The sequence below is a fragment of the Thamnophis elegans genome, chromosome 4, assembly GCF_009769535.1.
Source record: "Thamnophis elegans isolate rThaEle1 chromosome 4, rThaEle1.pri, whole genome shotgun sequence".
Taxonomy (NCBI): domain Eukaryota; kingdom Metazoa; phylum Chordata; class Lepidosauria; order Squamata; family Colubridae; genus Thamnophis; species Thamnophis elegans.
Genome location: NC_045544.1, coordinates 96588058 through 96605874, shown reverse-complemented (window position 1 = coordinate 96605874; position 17817 = coordinate 96588058). Strand labels below are relative to the sequence as shown.

General features: G+C 40.4%; 1 protein-coding gene across 2 annotated transcripts in view; it reads left to right on the top strand.

The window, feature by feature from the left end:
• The window catches only part of SRBD1 (S1 RNA binding domain 1), a 151352-nt gene extending 150697 nt beyond the window's left edge, over window positions 1–655 (top strand). For both annotated transcript variants that reach the window (XM_032216369.1, XM_032216370.1), the window contains one exon: window positions 321–655. In XM_032216369.1, coding sequence (XP_032072260.1) covers window positions 321–610 — 290 coding nt within the window. In that variant the 3' untranslated portion in view covers window positions 611–655. The remainder of the gene's footprint in view (window positions 1–320) is intronic.
• The last annotated feature ends 17162 nt before the right edge of the window (window positions 656–17817 follow it).

Below are 17817 nucleotides of genomic sequence, written 5' to 3'. Positions count from 1 at the left end.
ATTCCATGCTTGCCCCGGTAACCTCTTTTAGCCATTTTTTAATCCTTTTCCAGTATTTCGTGGCCTCAGTACAGGACCACCAAATATGATAGAATGTGCCATCCTTTCTTCCACATTTCCAACACAGTGGAGATAACCCAGGAAACATTTTGGCTAACCTCGTTGGGGGGAAGTGCCACCTATAAACCATCTTGTATATGTTTTCTTTGAATGCTGTAGATATTGTAAGCTAAACTAGAATTTAGAAAGTTCTCTTTCCAAAGTTTTATTTTAAAATCATTTTAAAATCATTTTTACTTTGGTTTTTTTCTTTCATACAGATTTTGATCAACCTGATTTCAAAAAAAGCATTGTTTGTCCTGAAGATTTAAGAGTTGGAACTATTCTCACAGGAAGAGTTGAAAATGCTACTCTCTTTGGAGTTTTTGTTGACATTGGAGTTGGTAAAGCAGGATTAATTCCAATTCGTAGCATAACAGAAGACAAACTTTCAAAAGCGAAGAAAAGAAGAAGTCTTGGTCTTGGTCCGGGAGAAAAAGTTGAAGTCAGAGTGCGTGAAATTGATCTTCCACGGTCCAGAATAAGTTTAGAGTTGATTCGTGTATTGTGAGCAATTTGTAGACATTTTTCATAGTAAGGGCTACAATCTCAACATTGATGAGCATATAGTATAAAAAGGAGGAGCAAGTTAGAATCTTCATTCAAACTACAGCTAAAAGGGCATGTTAGTTATTGACAAAAAAAGCAAAAAAGATCTAGTTGTATGAATGACTATAATCATCTAGGGTGCAAAGGCTATCAACTTAGCTATAGCTGTTTGTAGTGGTTTTTTACAACAGTTGTGAAAATCACTTATTTCTTAACATCCAGCCTTTGGCTTCCATGAAACTTACTAAAAGATAGAATACTTTCATAGGCATTTCTGAAACACGTATATGGGTTAATAAGTGCCTGAAACAAACCATCATTCCTCAAGCAAACGAAACAATTAAATCTCACTAATTAAAATGATCCAGTCAAGCTTTAACCTACTACATTTTATCAAGAGTGTACTTGATTTCTAGGATTTTTTTTAAACTCCTATTTCCATAGTTGTACATTTCAAATTTAATTTTAAAAAGTAACAAAAATATATTCCGATGTTTAAGTGAGTATTATGAAACTTTGTATCTCCAATTGTGGTTGACAATTTTGTTATGATAGTTCAGACTATTTTCCTCATCCACAATCTTTCATTCTTATTATGTAAAAAGTCATATTAGAAAAAATATTTGATCTGAAATTCTCTATGGTAAACTTGTGCCTGGGCTGTATAAAACATTCTCTGCCTATAAGAATGTCAGAAAAAAATAATTCCTTGCTCTTTCCGTAGCAGCTTTAATTTTCTATGAGGAAGGATTTTGTCTGCATGAAGGAATATTCAGCCATCTTATTCCATTACTATAATTTGAAATAACGCAGGCCTGACCTAGTTTTTTTAATAAAATTGTTTAAATTTCAAGGGTAGCTTGAGCAATTAACTCCAGCTCTTACCTTATCTGTAAAATTTTATTAGCTTCCATGTAACTATTGTCCATTTTTTTTATAGAGAGAATTTGTCCTTTCCTTTAGCAGTCTCACCTCAGTAGTATGGATCTGTTCCTAAAAATGTTTCTTTAAAAGGTTTTAATTTACACTTATTTTACTTTTTCTAGCTGACCCTTTTTAAAAGAGAATAGTAATTATGGAAAGCAAGTTTGTTTAAATCCCAAATTACAGGGAGTGTTATATTATCTCAACCTGGAAAAAATTGTTAACAGCAGGTACTGATTTTTTATATATGAATTGAGTTACACAATACATTGTAATTTTGATAAACAGCATTTTCATTTAGAAGAACATTGACCAATGTTTCCTTGAAAAACATGTTTATTAAAAAATTCATTTGCCTGAAAGATATTTTTGTCCTAATTATTATTGGAAATCAGCACATAAATATTTTTGTGCAAACATTTTTATAACTAGTTTTGTTAGATAACCACTTTGTGAACTCTGCTGTGGGAACAGTTTTACCAACTGTGATTGGTTTTATTATTCATGCTTCTATCACATTCCTCATTTATGATTAGTTTCAGGGAGACTAAATACCATAGGCATGCACAAGGGGCAGTTGATAATGATACAATTCAACAGCAGAGTTGGAAGGGACCTTGGAGGTCTTCTAGTGCAAGCCCCTGCCCAGGCAGGAAACCCTATACCGTTTCAGACAAATCGCTATGATAATGATGTTCAATATATGATTACTGCGGTGAGATTACTTAGGCCCACAGATATAAAGATTTGAGACTACCCCCTATGGAGGAATGGTGGTAAAGTTGACAAATGTTACCGAAATGGATGAATTGGCTTCTTTGATTAGAGAAAAAACATGTATATTTATTGATGACTGGAAGAGTTTTATGGACTTTATGGGTAAACATGAAAAAAAAGTAAGGGCAGTGTTTTTTCTATTTCTCAGTTCTTTTTGTGTCCAGAGAGAGCCAGGGGTGGCCATTTCAGTGTGCCCAATCATTTGGTAAGGAGAGGCTGTGGAAATATATGTAGGGCCTCTATGGGGATCATTATGTAGTCATCTGTTGGGTAAACTCACATTCATTTTGGAGTTGGAATCAGCTGTACAGTTGAAGTTTGAAGTTGCTTGAAGCTTATGTGGCCCAATTATCTGGGAAGAATTCAAACATGCATTCAGCCATGAAGAAATGGACAGGATCCTGGTTGCTATGAATATATTCTCCTTTGTTGTAGATCCCTGTCCTGCCTGACTGACCATGTTCCCCCAGAAGTGATTGATAGTTGGGTCCAGATGGTGGTGAATGTTTCAGTGTGGGAGAGGATGTAATTGTCACTCCTCCTTAAGAGATCATCTTTGGACCCTCTCCAGTGAAACCCCTCTATGATCTGTTATTGCTGACTAGAATTTTTGACATTATATGTTTTCTTTCTTTTTATTGTATATTTTTTGTTTTGTTTTATGCTGTTAGCTATCCAGAGTTGATATGGAATCAGGTAGCATAAACAACTTCATTGTCAGTTCTGAGCCTGGTTGTTGTATCTGTTATCATTAATTTGGTCATCTTAATATTTAGTCCCATTTTTTCCTTGTGTTTCTTGGCTTTAATTACAATTGCCTTTTCAGCTATGCAAGTAAAGCCATCAGCACAGTGTAGGTGATTGATGTTTCTTTCTCCAGTTTTAAAACCACACTCATCTTCTTCCAATCCAGATTCCCTCAATATATATTCATTCCTTGACTCCTAACCATATGGTGAGACGTAATTTTATGTGGGCTTACAAAGTATGGTTTACATAAATTATGGATCAGTGTTATTCAGGGGCCAGTCCTAATTTTACTTGAGAATTGGTTAATACCGTTCACTCAACCATAGTGATTTATTTGTCTTTGGCTCTAACTTAACACAGAAACCCATCTACTGTCACTTAGAGTTATTCTGTATTTTAGATCTTGCTAACCAAGACTAAGCATTTTTTTCCATATGCAACAAGATAACCTACCTTATCACATGAGATAGCAAAGTTATCAACCAATCATTCATTATTACAAACTTATTAAATCCTTTACAACATAGCGCTTGCCCCTGTCTATAATAAAAAGTAAGATGGAATAAATTGAATTTCAATAATACACAGCTGACTTTAAAAAGCTTTATCTCAAAGAAGTGAACTTCTAAATGAACTGGGATGGCTGCCAAAGCTATCTGATCCACAGGAAAAGGGTCATTTTTTTCATATTATCTACATTTACTTAGGGATCAGTCATATAGATTAAGTTTGAGGTCATGATAGTAAAACTGCATGAAAAAATATTTTTTTTGCATACAGGTCTCAAAGGGTCACCATCGCCAATATGCACTACATAAACATGACAAAATAAATACATACAAAATTATGCATATACTCACCTATATAACATATATAACATATGAAGAACAGTTGCAGTAACTGGGTATGTCTAGAAAAGAAGGACTAGGGGAGACTTGATAGCAGTGTTCCAATATCTCAGGGGTTGCCACAAAGAAGAGGGAGTCAAACTATTCTCCAAGACACCTGAGAGTAGAACAAGAAGCAATGGGTGGAAACTAATCAAGGAGAGAAGCAACTTAGAAGTGAGGAGAAATTTCCTGACAGTTAGAACAATTAATCAGTGGAACACTTGCCTCCAGAAGTTGTGAATGCTCCAACCGTGGAAGTCTTTAAGATGATGTTGGATAGCCATTTGTCTGAAATTGTATAAGGTTTCCTGCCTAGGCAGAGGGTTGGACTAGAAGACATCCAAGGTCCCTTCCAACTCTGCTATTGTATTGCATATTATATGACCCAGATAAACAACACAGTCAAGTTTGGATGTATATATGTACATGGCACAAAAAAACAAATCTTGCAAATTTACCAAACGGATGGCATAGGGAACAAAGCTGTTACAGAATCTGGTAGTCCTGCTAGAAATACTTAATAGCCTTAATAACCTTAATAGCTACTATAAACAGCTCTACAGGAAGCTACTTCCAAAACTGAAAGCAGTATAGTTGAGTGAGTTTACTCCTGTGTATAGACCTTGCCTGCAGGCCTCCTGTGGATAGCAAGAATATATGTTTATAGGCATAGGTTACCTAGCCCAGCAGGAAGGAAGTGTTCTCTGTGGCAGCATACTTTCTTTGGAATAATCTCTTCCTCACAGGTATAATAATATGCCTTCTTCAAGTCAGCAGAAAACTAATAGAAATTGTACTCCCTTAATGGCTGAATCCTACTCTGCCTTAGTGATGTTGTTTTTACCTTTTTGATGTGGGACACCATAATATCAGTAATTGACACATTCCCCCAGTTGCATCCCTCCCAACAACATTTTCCAGGGTGAAAAACAAGAGCCAAATGCTGTATTTCACAAGGCAGGCTTGGCTGGTTGTGGGCAAATTTCCGCACAAAGTTTCCAGCTACTTTTAAATTGCCTGAAAGACATATTATTGATGTGGAGAACACTGGAATTGCTAACCCATTAAGCTATTTCTGACCACAGTTTTAACACTCTTGTGAAAGTATTAGGCTATTTATTCAAACCCTTGGCCAATCCTCTTCTGGAAAACCGCTGAAGACATATAAGAAAGAACCTATGCAATGCCAAAGCTCTTTCTGATCTGCCAGTCAGCCATTACACCAGCAGACAAAATGCCCATAAAAGGCAGTGTCTAGTGATTGAGGGTTGGATGAGGTATGTCAACACCAGCCTATAGGAACCAGTAGGAACTAGGTAGATTCCAGTCTCTAACGCCATCAAAGAGGCATGACAGATCATTTGTAGCAGGGGTGTCCAAACTCAAGGGTGCTTAGATCTGGTCCACAGTGCCTCTGCCAGTAAAAATGGAGCTCAGGCTGGCCCAAGCTTCATTTTTGTTGGCAGTGGGTTGCAGGAGGCCGTCCCAGCCAAAAATGGAGCTCGTGAGGGCTGAGTGCAGCCTCCCGAGCTGTTTTCACTGGCAGAGGGTTGCAGGAGGCCATTGCAGCCAAAAATGGAACCTATTATCGCTGGCAGAGCACTCAGGTCACCATAGATGCTGCCCGCCATGTCAAGCTGGCCATGCCCACCCTGATTCCCTGAAGTCAAACACAACCCTGATGCAGCCCTCAATGAAATTGAGTTTGACACCCCTGATTTGTAGGAGAAAAAACTTGCATTGGGAGGAGAGGGAAAGCAATATTTGGAACAATAATAATGCTGAAGGTCACGATTCTTTTCCTTATCTCTTCCCTTCAGCTTTTAAATGTTTTTATACTATTTTATATTTATATTTTATATTATTTATTTTATTCAGAAACAGGCAAAGGCAAAGCTGCAGAATTAGAAACAGAAGATGAAAACAAGTCCTCAATGAGAAACAATCTCTCTCTATGTCAGAAGAGAGGCATTAGGATATGTGCAATCTTTAGTCCTCCCCAATACTGCCTGGTAGAGGAAGTGCATTTCCCTGCTCCCTCCTCAGTTTGGACGCCTATGGCTTGTAGGGGTGGGGCAACTGAGATGTGAGGATATCCAAAGATAAGAGGGGAACAAGACTCCTGCTTTGGATAGTTGCCACACCGCTTCTATTATGTCTAAGTGCTGGGCCAAAAGGTCTTTTATTGGAACATGATTTCACCCCGCCTGTCTAGGACACATGTTGTGACTATATGGGACAATACATTTAGCGCTGTTGTTATTACTGTGCTTCTTTCATTCCTTGAATGAGATCATCAGCTGAATGAAGACAAGCTGGCTGGAGCAAAGCTCAGACAATGGGGGTGGGAGGGAAGGTGGGAGAGAGGAAAGGGGAATAATGACTATTTTATGGCCAGTATCATTTTCACTAGACAGCCTCTATCCACTATTCAGCTCCAGTGATTCTACATTCTCAAGATCCTTCTGGATTTGTCTTTGATTCTGCTACCTAATCAGCAACAGCTGCTAAAAGCATTTTCTGATTTTTGTGGCCAAACTGCAGCCTATCCTGGCAAGATGCAGCAGTAGTCACATTGAGGTCTGTCTTTATGATTTCCAGGACTGTTTAGCAGAAATGTTTCTTCCTGGAAAGAAAACCATTGAAAGTGAAGAAGCATCACTTTGGCTGTAGCTAATTAGTCCTCTCCTACACAAGTTTTGATTGGGACTGGCTGTATGGTGCTATTCTATAGGATAACAATTAGAAAATAAACATGTGGAGCTGAGCACCCTTCAGTTCTCTGAAAAAACAAAAAAGTAAAAAGAGACTTGCTCGAAGCTTCCTACTTTCTATATCACGTTTTCAACAATGCCTAGTCAATTCCTTTTCGGAAGCTCAAAGTCAGGATGCAACACATATCACCTTTGCCTAGTAGTTACTCTCTAGCACATAGGATTTAGACCAGTGGCGGGTTCCAGATCCTGTTGCAACTGGTACATTTCAACGGGGCCGGGTGTCCACTACATGAATGTGTGTATCACGCATGCACACATGTGCATGCCTACGTACTGCCCATGAAGCTACAGCTGCTCAACGGAGCATCTTGCAAACGCCGTATGCTCCGTGCACATGCGCGAAAGCCCCAAACAGCTCAAATACAGGTAAGGAGCACGGGTCGGCCCTCCAGAGCACCATACCGGAATGGTACCTAGTGCTCCCAGCAGATATATTTATGTCTATATTTAGACATATAATGCTGTTGAACTAAAAATTCCAATCAGAATACTATTTCACATTCACTCTTTGAACAAAGCAACACTCACAAGAGGATGATCTCAATTGGTTTGGGTGAACTCTAAGTTATTCCCCTTCTATGGAAAGTCAAGAATGAATAAGCACTGAATGAAAAGGATGGAAATCTGTCAGGTTCAGACCAAGAACGACATAGAACAATCCAGCAAATTTTAATTCTTTATTTGCTCACACCATATAGACAAATTTTGCCAGAGTAAACTTAACTACTCTCACCATAATGGATACATCCTGGGAAATTCTAGGGAGTGGCTCTCTTATATCTCTTCCTAAGTGGCCAGTTGGAGAGAAGTGATTTGGTCAGCAAAGAGAGGATGAATAAAATCAGTATATAAAGAGTGATTCTGTCAGGGAGATTAGAAAACTAAGAAAGCTTTAGTTAAATGGAGTTGATGGAATTTGCAGCAGGGGTATTTGCAGGTGTAATAATATGGTATGTAAGAATGACCTTGGGAGACAGGGAAAGCCATATCCAGGGGAACATTTCAACAAGAGGCAGTTTAGGCTACAAAAGGATTGTAGGTGTGGCAAATACTTTTAGTTTCATGGGTTGTAAAGATGAAGACTTTCAGACTTGTAAGATTAATGTCAGCCTAGTGAGATAATCCAGATAGGAAGCACTAATTCTACTTTATAGTAAAATTGCATTAATTGAATCTTGCCAGATTGAAAGTACATTTATCTCCCTTTGCATTTACAGCTAAAGAAACTAGAGAGAATCCTTCTGTTTACCATACTCACATTCCTTTTGTGAGCTTAGCTGGCTGTTACACGTTTTCCCTGTCTCCCAAGGTAGCAGCTATAAATGTGATGGAATTCCTTGGAGGAAGGGAGTGCATTCCAGAGAAGCAAAGGACAACTTGGTTTAGATTGTTTGTGTGAGAGAAAGAGGGTGAAGATAGCTCCTCCTTAATAGTTAGCAGTTTGTATACTTTACATAGCTAGTAGTCTGCTTTAGTCTGATAAGATTCTGTCTGCAGGTGAAGAACAATAAACAAAACTACTCAGAAGTCATTCCATGTGTTGTTCTTGATTCTTGGGGCCTGACAATGGGTAAGGAACAATAAGGAAATCAGCTTGGAAGAATCATAATATGCCTGATGGTGCAGTGCTTAAAGCGCTGTATTGTAGACAAACTTGGCCCAGAGGCTGGAATTCGATCCTGACGGGGCTCAAGGATGAGTCAACCTTCCATCCTTCTTAGGTTGATAAAATGAGGACCCAAATCATTAACTAAGCATTAAGTAGCAGTATATAAGTCTAGATGCTATTGCTATTCTTGGTTTATGGAACCTGATGGCAAATATCATTCTCAGCAAGGGAAAGATAGGAAGTGTAAAGAACAAAAGAATGTATGAAGTGGTGAATGGACATGATCAAAATATGTCTTGTTTACAAGGTGTGGAAAGCTATCATAAATGGTTTAATCTCAACTATATTTAGCTATTAGTTGCCTCACACTGCAAAATGGGCAGGCTATAAATTTAAAAAATAAAATAAAAATGTTTTCTTTTTCTTATCTCATGCTTTAATTTAGTTTGGCTCCCTATTTCATGCCTTTTCTATAATTTGCATAGCTTCACTTACCACCAAGAAAATGACAAAATCAGTATATGGCATATGATGTAAAGCGAGAGAGAAAGAATGGTTCAGTTCAAACCAAACAAGAATTTGGAGACCCTAAAGATCTTTCCTTTTTGGTCTCCATTACATTAGAAGACCAATTCGTACGATTTGTCCCAAACTTTGTTAGCTCTCACAGCTCACCCATATTGCCTGCATTTCATCTTTTAACAAACTTTCCTCCTGGCAAAAGGGCAAGGGCAATGTGCCAATCAAAGAACAGATCTCACACTTTCAGAAAATCATTTTGATTTCTTTGTCCTGTTACCCATCCCATAGCAAGCACCTTGTTTTCTTCCTGCCTAAAGGTTTGGAATCAGACCTTCTATTATCCCCAAAGTCACTTTTCCTTGTAGATACTGTACTTTTCACCTTCCTGTCATCACAGCCTAATTATTACTGCTTTTACCATGTTTTTCTCAAGCTCTGAAAATTCAAGGGCAATTGTGCTAGCAGTTTTTTTTTTCAATAAAACAGATGCCCTTGGGAAATGCAAGCTTGGCTCATATTGTTTTGTTCCAATTGAAACAAAGGCAAGGGCACATTCTCAATTCCATACAGTATAAACAAGACTGAAGTGGTGTCCTTCTTCATGGCTAGCAATGACAAGTTATTGCATCTGAACCCAGCAGGCTAGCTGTGACACACACTGATATTTCTGACTACATCTCTCTGCTTCTCCTTGCCAACTAGCATTTGCCAAATGATGTGAACACCTGTGTAGGGAAGAGCCAGTGCACAAGCAGAACCTGAATCACCCTTGCTCCCCAGGATTTGCCAGTCAAAGATTTGAAACCTCTGAATCTAAATTTAACATACAGCCATCATAGTTATTAGTCACTAAGTTGTCTTCACCTTTATATGACTTCTAATCATCTTGTTGCCTAAGGGATTTTCCCATGAGGACTATGTGCTAGTATGAAACCATCTCCAGATGTCTATGGTCCAAAGATGTTGCTTTGGTTTAAAGTGAGCTATGGCTTATTCAAAATGCAGTGGGGTATATGGACTGTCTATTTTCTGATTTTCAGGAACTCCTGCTTCATCCCAGTTCCAAATTTCCAGGCTTCAATCCTCCTATTAAGTCTTTGAAAGAGAAGAGTAGCTTGATAACTGTGTAAATCCTCTCTCTCTTTTTTTTTTTTAAATATATATTTTATTCATTTTCAGATTCCATTTTACAGTCACTTATATACTGGATATTTGCTATAAGAAAAGAAATAAAATAAAATAAAAAAGAAAACACAACTCATCATCATTCACAACCCCACCTGACACTTCCATCCTCCATACACCCCATCTTTCCCCTCCAACTTTCCTTTCCTCCCTCTAACACTCCCCTTCCCTACTTCCCTTTCCCCTCAAACCTTCCTTTCTCCCCTTCCTCCTAGCATTCCCCTTACGCCCTCCTTACATTCCCCTTACTCCTTCCTTACTCCTCCCTCTTCTTTCCCTCTACCTCTCCCCTTGGTGTGTTCCTTTATTCAACTCTTATTGAGCTATAATATGATAAAAAATAAAGAAATAAAAAATGAAGTAAACCAAGGAAAAAAATATAAAGAAAGAAAAGAAAAAAAAGAAAGAACAACCGTATACAAGTGCATTCTTCTTCTTCTTGAAACTATATGAGCACCCACCCACCCCCCATAAATCCCCATCCCTAGTCCCCCCGACTTCCCAGGGCCCACACCTGGCACTGCCCTCTGTTAAACCCCTTCTAAAATATCTTATGATCGTATGAATTCAAAATAAAAGTAATATATATTAAAAAAAATAGATAAAAAAGAAATTACAAATTATAAAAAGGAAAAGAAAAGAAAAGGAAAAAAAGGAAAAAAAGAAAAAAAGAACTCTTTGTATTAAGCTCAGCCCCCCATCTTTATTTATGTTTAGACAGTATAAATCATTCTATGTGTATTCTATTCTCGTCTCTTGCTTCTTTGTTATTTACCCCAACCTCCTATAAACTCTCCAGTTCATCTTCCTTAACCTTATTTTCAAATAAAAATTTATACAAATTTATGCAGACATCAGTTTACGATCTAGCTCAAAATAATCTCACCAAGCTTTCCCTTCTAGTAAGATTTAAGCAGCGTGGATCATTCCACATATTCAAATAATACTTTACACAAGAATCAGTTTGCATTCTATCTTAAAATACTCTCATCAAGCTAACCTTATATTCAAATAAAAATTTATACAAGTTTATGCAGACATCGGTATACAATCTAGCTCAAAATAATCTCACCAAACTTTCCCTTCTAATAAGAATTAAGCAGCATGGATCATTCCACATATACTTTACACAAGAATCAATTTGCCTTCTATTTTAAAATGATCTCATCAAGCTTTCCCTTCTAATAGGATTTAAACAACATAAATCATTTCGCATGCATTTTACCCTCGTCCCTTGCATTTAAACAACATAAATCATTCCGCATGCATTTTACTCTCATACCTTGCTTCTCTGATGTTTACCACTATTTCCCATAGTCCCTCCAAATAATCTTTCTTAACCTTATTTTCAAACAATAATTCACACAGAGGTCAGTTTACCTTTTAACTCGAAATACTCTGGTCAGGCTTTCGCTCCCCCTCCACCTATCACGCGTTACCCGGCTCCCTCCTCCCCAACTAAAGTTCAGTAAAGTTACCATCTCCACTCTCTTCACTTTAGAGTCCTGGACAGTTTAAATTAAAGTTCAGACATACAAGTCCCGTGAAGTATACATTCAGCATCCACATAATTCAGTCCCAATATCACACCACCAATATCCAGTTCCACTTTTTCTACCGGAGAGAGGTCGCAAACCCTCATTCAATCCAAAACTTTGGCGAATATTTTGGAATGTCTAAATCCTCGATCTCCGCTCTTCTGCTTCTCCGAGAGAGGGAGAGCTACCCCCTCCATCTTGCAGCCATGTGGTCTGCTGCTTGCCTTCTCCTTCGGCTTGTCTCTCCTCTTTTCAAAGTGAATCAGGAAGTCCCGCCTTCAAAGTCTTATAGTAGAAATCTCGAGCCTCCGAAACAGAATTGAGACGAAATCTTTGATTCTCAAATGTGACCGTAATGCCGGCTGGGGCTTCCCATCTATATTGAATCTGGTGGTTTATAAGCTCTTTAGTTAAAAAAGTATAGTCTCTTCTTGCTTTTAACATCTGGGATGGTATTTCTTTGAAGACAATCAGATCCTGCCCATCGACTCACAGCCTGTTATTGTAAAACTTTTGCATGATCGCATTTCTGGATTCTTTTGTGGAGAAATATATAATTATGTCCCTCGGGAGCTGTCGCTGTTCCGCTACCATCGAGTTCTGGCGATAGATTTTCCGGATATGCCAATCAAAATTAAGTCCCGGGCTTCCCACCGCATGGCTGAAGGCCTCAACAAAGGTCTGTTTCAGATTCTCTCGCTCCTTTTCGCGCAACCCTCTGACTCTTATTGCAAATGCCTTCTTGTTAAAATTTATCATAACGAGCTGTTCTTGAGTATCTCTAATTTTTTGTTGTAATGTTTGGATATTAGTAGTCAAATTAGAATTAGCCTCCTCCAAGCTTTCCAATTTATTCTCCATTTCAGCGGTATAATCTGTCAGGGCAGACACGGCTACAAACGTATTCGCCTTCATTTGGGTGTTGTAATATGGCTCCTTGTGTAGGTGTGTGTCCTCCATGGCCTAGTTCATATTAAGGCCTGCAGAGCCACGCTGAATCACACAGGAGACAACTGGCTCCGAGAAAGCCATAACAACCTGATAGTGAATAACATAACATTCTGAGATGTGCTCTACCATTGACGTCCAGGATTTGACCATATATAGAGAGAACTTTCCTGAAGCAGTAGATTAGAAATTGTACTTTTACAGGTTGTTTTGTATCACATGCTATTTGCTCCTCCTGCCTTGGTTCTATCCCAATAAAAGGGGCTCTCAGGTTCCCATCTGGGTCGCTCCATCCCGAGAAAATTCGTCTCCTGTCTTTTCTCAACATTGGCTTCATGGGCGAACAGCGGAAACTTCACATTTGGTGACCCCGACGTGATGTGATTGACGTGATCAACCCTACGTGATGCAACGTGATCGACGTGATCTTCCTGTGTCATCAGCCTTTCACTCATCCCCGACTTGGCAAAGTCTCGCAACCAGGGCCTGCTGTTAGCGAACAGAGCACCCTCCCAATCGTGAGTATGGGCTCAGGTTTCTCGAAGGCTCAGACTGCACACCTGCACGAGCTTCGGGAAATCGTTAAATCGTCTGTTGCAATCGCTCAGGCGACAGGTCATCCGCTTCCCATTCCCCCGAAAAAACATTTCCTCTCTCTATTGGCTTACATCTAAGAATTGTCCCATTTACCCTGAGAAGGGCTCTCTTAAAGTAACCTCGAGCCCTGCCAGAAGTTCTCACTACTTGGAGACTTCTTGTAAAATCCCTTCAAATTCATGAGGAAGATATGCAGAGGGCTGCTTTTAAGCCTTCGGCAACATCTCCCCCGCGCTACTAGGAGATCGCCCCTCCTGGGGCCCTCTCCAAAACTCCTCCACCTCCCCCGGCCCCTCCGGAAGAGAAGGTTTCCCCTCTCCCTTCCCCCGCCCCGCAAGTGTGGCGTAGCGCTCTCCAGGATGCTGTTCCAAACCCTTTTGTCAGGCATGCTTCTTATCCCCTCTCAGTTTGTCATTTGGACCTCAGAATACCTTAAAGAGATTAACAAGGCAATTGCCAAGGGTCTGTATAACAATGTTACCGCCCCTCAGCTAAAGGGAGGGGATGGGTTTGATACGGGGCCTCTGCAGGCCACGGCCCCCTGGGAAGCCCTTGGAATTCTTTTCACAGATGTTTCAGGGAAGCCCTTGGAATTCTTTTCACAGATGTTTCACAGAGCAATTGATTTATAGGATCCGAATTGGAATGGAGAAAAATGGTTTTGTGCATGCGTAAGTTTGTGTGTGTGTGTGTTTGAGTGAGGGAAGGATCCAGTAAGGGAACTGCACCTATTTAGTAGGTGAATTATGGGGACAGGTTGGGCAGTAGAGAGTAAAGTGAAGGAGGGAGGGGGAAGAGGAAAAGAGAAGGGAGAAGGAGAAAGTGACAGAAAAAAATGAAAAGAGGGAAAGAGAATGTGAAGAGAGGGAAAGAGAAAGTGAAGAGAGAGACAGAGAAAGAAATCTGATAAATGGCGTTTTTTGCATGATTTGCAGGCTGTTAATAAAATTTTCCAACCCGTGGGAGCGCTGTGGCCTCCCCAATCCAAATTTGATTCCCCAAGAATGTGATCTCATGACACTTGTCCACTATTTCTCAGAAACCCGCCCTTTTTGCAGCCCTAATTACAAAAGCCCTTCCGCTCCAGTGGAAGCCTCCTTCAACAGCTTTTTTCTATCAAAGACGCTATAACTGTCTTTGCCGATGGGAGCATGTGCCTGGCAGGAGGATGGTACATGGCACACCCAGCTCACAGAGCCACACAAAAATCTGCTCAAAGAGATGAATTGGCTGCTTTCATCTTGGCCTTTCAGTTATTTGACAAATGACTGTTTAACTTAATTCTTGCTAGTCTTTATGTGACTCAGATTATAACCTCTCTGTATGAGTCTTATCTCTCTTCTTCTACTGATTCACAACTTTTGTCTCTGTTTCTCACTTTACAAGGTCTTGTCTCCTCTCGCTGTTATTGTTTCCATGTCTCCCATATCTGAAGTCATTAGCCTTTCCCTGGGCCTCTCCAGGAGGGCAATGATGTTGCTGATGCTGTGGCATCAGCCCCCCCACCCCATGTCAATGTTTGTTCTGCTATCACACCTTGGGATAGCCACTCTTACTTTCACCAGAATAAAAAAGCGCTCATAAAACCATTTGGCATTACTGCAAATGAGGCATCAGCTATTATTCAACTATGCCCCACCTGTAGCCAGCAGGCAAACCCTCTCCCTATGGGGGTAAACCCCAGGGGGACAGAGTGTTTCCAAATTTGGCAAATGAATGTCACCACAATATCCTCCATTTGCCCCTTGGAAATATTTATATGTTTCCATTGATACGTATTCAGGCTACATTATGGCATCCCCACAAAGGGGTGAAGCCACCAAACATGTTATTAATCATTGTATTCGGACCTTTGCATCGCTGGGACGCCCAAAAGAGAAATTTGGCATTCCTTATAACAGTCAGGGTCAGGCGTTGGCTGAGCGCGCCAACCAGACATTAAAACATGCCCTGGACAGATATATTGGCAATAGGGGAAAATGCCCCCTGGCCTCCCAGCAGTGCAACACATCGGCAGCCACCATCCTCGGCAGCGACTCGTCATTTTGCAGCTCCACCTACTGCAGACAGCTCCCGTCCACCTGCCTACTGTCGCTGCTTGCCTGACTTGATGTGGCGAGGACCTGCTGACCTGATTACCTGGGAAAGGAACTACGCTGCAATCCAGCTAAAAGACAAAGTTCTTTGGATTCCAGGATGGCACGTAAGACCATATTTGCCAAAACCACCTATACAACCACCTACACAAACACAGAAGCAGCCTGACCATGACCAACCAGCAGGAACCACAGCTTGAGGCTGTCTCTGTCTCTGACCTGGAAAACAGAGCAGAGCACCCTACACTCCCCCGACCGGCTGCCCCGTCTTTCGCCGCAGATCCCCCTACTATGTGTTTGGTTGAATGCTACCTGTTGTCATTATTTGAACCAGTCCGGACAAAGTGAAACCAGTGTGGACATATTACATGATACCGTTCAAACAGTTGGACAAACATACAAAGCCTTGGACTCCTGGTGGGATTGGATGACCTCTTGGTTACCAAATTTTATCTGGTTGGGAAATGTTTCCAAGACCGTTATAACCCTTGTTGCTTTGCTGATACTGTTGTGTTGCTGTATTCAATGTGTACCCTCTTTATTAACTATGTGTAAGAATATACTCCCTAGCTTGGCTCCACAGAAGAACATTCACATTGTCAACCACATGGAGTTACATGAACAGTCAACCCCTTGCATGGGGAAAGCTCCCTTCTGCATGCCCAGAGACAAAGAAGGAGACGCTGCCTTTTAAAAAACAAAAACATTCAGGGTGTGTGTGTGCAGGGCAGTTTCTGCTGTCTGAAACACACATACACAGGGATGCAAAAACATCGCACCAGAAACATCTTTCCGGCCTAAACGGGCCAGGACTCATTATGCAGCCTCATGTAACATGAACTTTGTGAGCCAGCTACTCCCACACATGCCCTTTCTCCCCCCTATTCCATGCAGCTGTAACCTTCTGTTCCACCTTTGCCCACCCTTTGCCATGATGTGATTTTTCTATTGGTTTACATGTAGAATGCTGTGATTAGCCCTGTCAGATGAAGAGGAAGAGTCTTTTTGACAAAAAGAAAATAAAAAAGTAGGAGATGTTGTAATATGGCTCCTTGTGTAGGTGTGTGTCCTCCATGGCCTAGTTCATATTAAGGCCTGCAGAGCCACGCTGAATCACACAGGAGACAACTGGCTCCGAGAAAGCCATAACAACCTGATAGTGAATAACATAACATTCTGAGATGTGCTCTACCATTGACGTCCAGGATTTGACCATATATAGAGAGAACTTTCCTGAAGCAGTAGATTAGAAATTGTACTTTTACAGGTTGTTTTGTATCACATGCTATTTGCTCCTCCTGCCTTGGTTCTATCCCAATAAAAGGGGCTCTCAGGTTCCCATCTGGGTCGCTCCATCCCGAGAAAATTCGTCTCCTGTCTTTTCACAACATTGGCTTCATGGGCGAACAGCGGGCAATTTTAGACTTTAAATTACCATATAGCTCCAATACAAATTCTTTAATTTCCTGTTTAAAATCATTAAGCATTTGAAAGAAAAATTCCTGTGTTAAGAATTCTCCAGTAGAGGGCGTAGGAGACAAGGGCAGCGATTTCATAGTAGATTCTTTAGATTCATTCGTAGATTCTTTAAGCACATTCGTAGAGAAACGCTTCGATTTTGACCTGGGTGCCATTATAAATAAACAAATAAACAGCGCTCTCGCTCCCCTCTGTTTCCAAAAAAAAATTATTTTGTTAAGGAGCAGTCTGCAGGAGGGTAAAGCCGGCTAAGTACATCCCCTATCAGTCACCAACGGAGAGAAATCGCCATTTTGAAGTCCGTTTAAACAAAGAAGCCTCTGTTACAAATGAGGCTGGTGTTTAAGATAGTAATAAAAGCAAAAATCTCACAGGGGTGGGACCCGCCCGTATTAATCCTAGCTTCAAACAACTTTGCTTTGTCCTGGGGGGGGAGTCGCCTGTCTAGGGCTGCAAAAAAAGCAGCTGAGAAGAACTGGCTGGAGATAAAGGCTCCGCTTACGCTGGATCTAATCTCCGTCCACAGCCAAAAAAAAAGAAAAAGGCTGTGAACTACGAATAGATCCTAGCCACAGAGCTAAAACTCCCTGCCCCTTTCTAGCCAAAAAGGGGTGATATCTATGATCTTATTTAGATATACAAACCAGATCTCTGAGAGGAGCTCCGTTGAGCCCTCTTCGGCGACAGGCTCTGCCCCCAGAGTCCCGTGTAAACCCTCTCTTATAAGCACCACTCAGATTTTTTTTGACCCTTGACCAGAAAAATGTACCACAGTGTTCAATGTATTAGAGAAGGATAGAGGTGTGCATCATTGTAATTGTACATTCCTTTTGTCTACAATTGAGGTAAGGTGATTTTGTCACTTCAGTACTTGAGATAGCACACCCATTAAACGATGTGTTTTGCTAATTGTCTATGTGTTTTGATGTCAGCAGAAATCAAGGTGATAACAGATTTTTCAGAGATTGTAGTCTAAAAACAGAAGTGGAATGGAATGCCCCAGTGTAAAGACAGCATCTTAGGAAAAATAATGGTTCTTAGGAATCAATGAAAAATAAAAAATCTAGGAAAGCATCT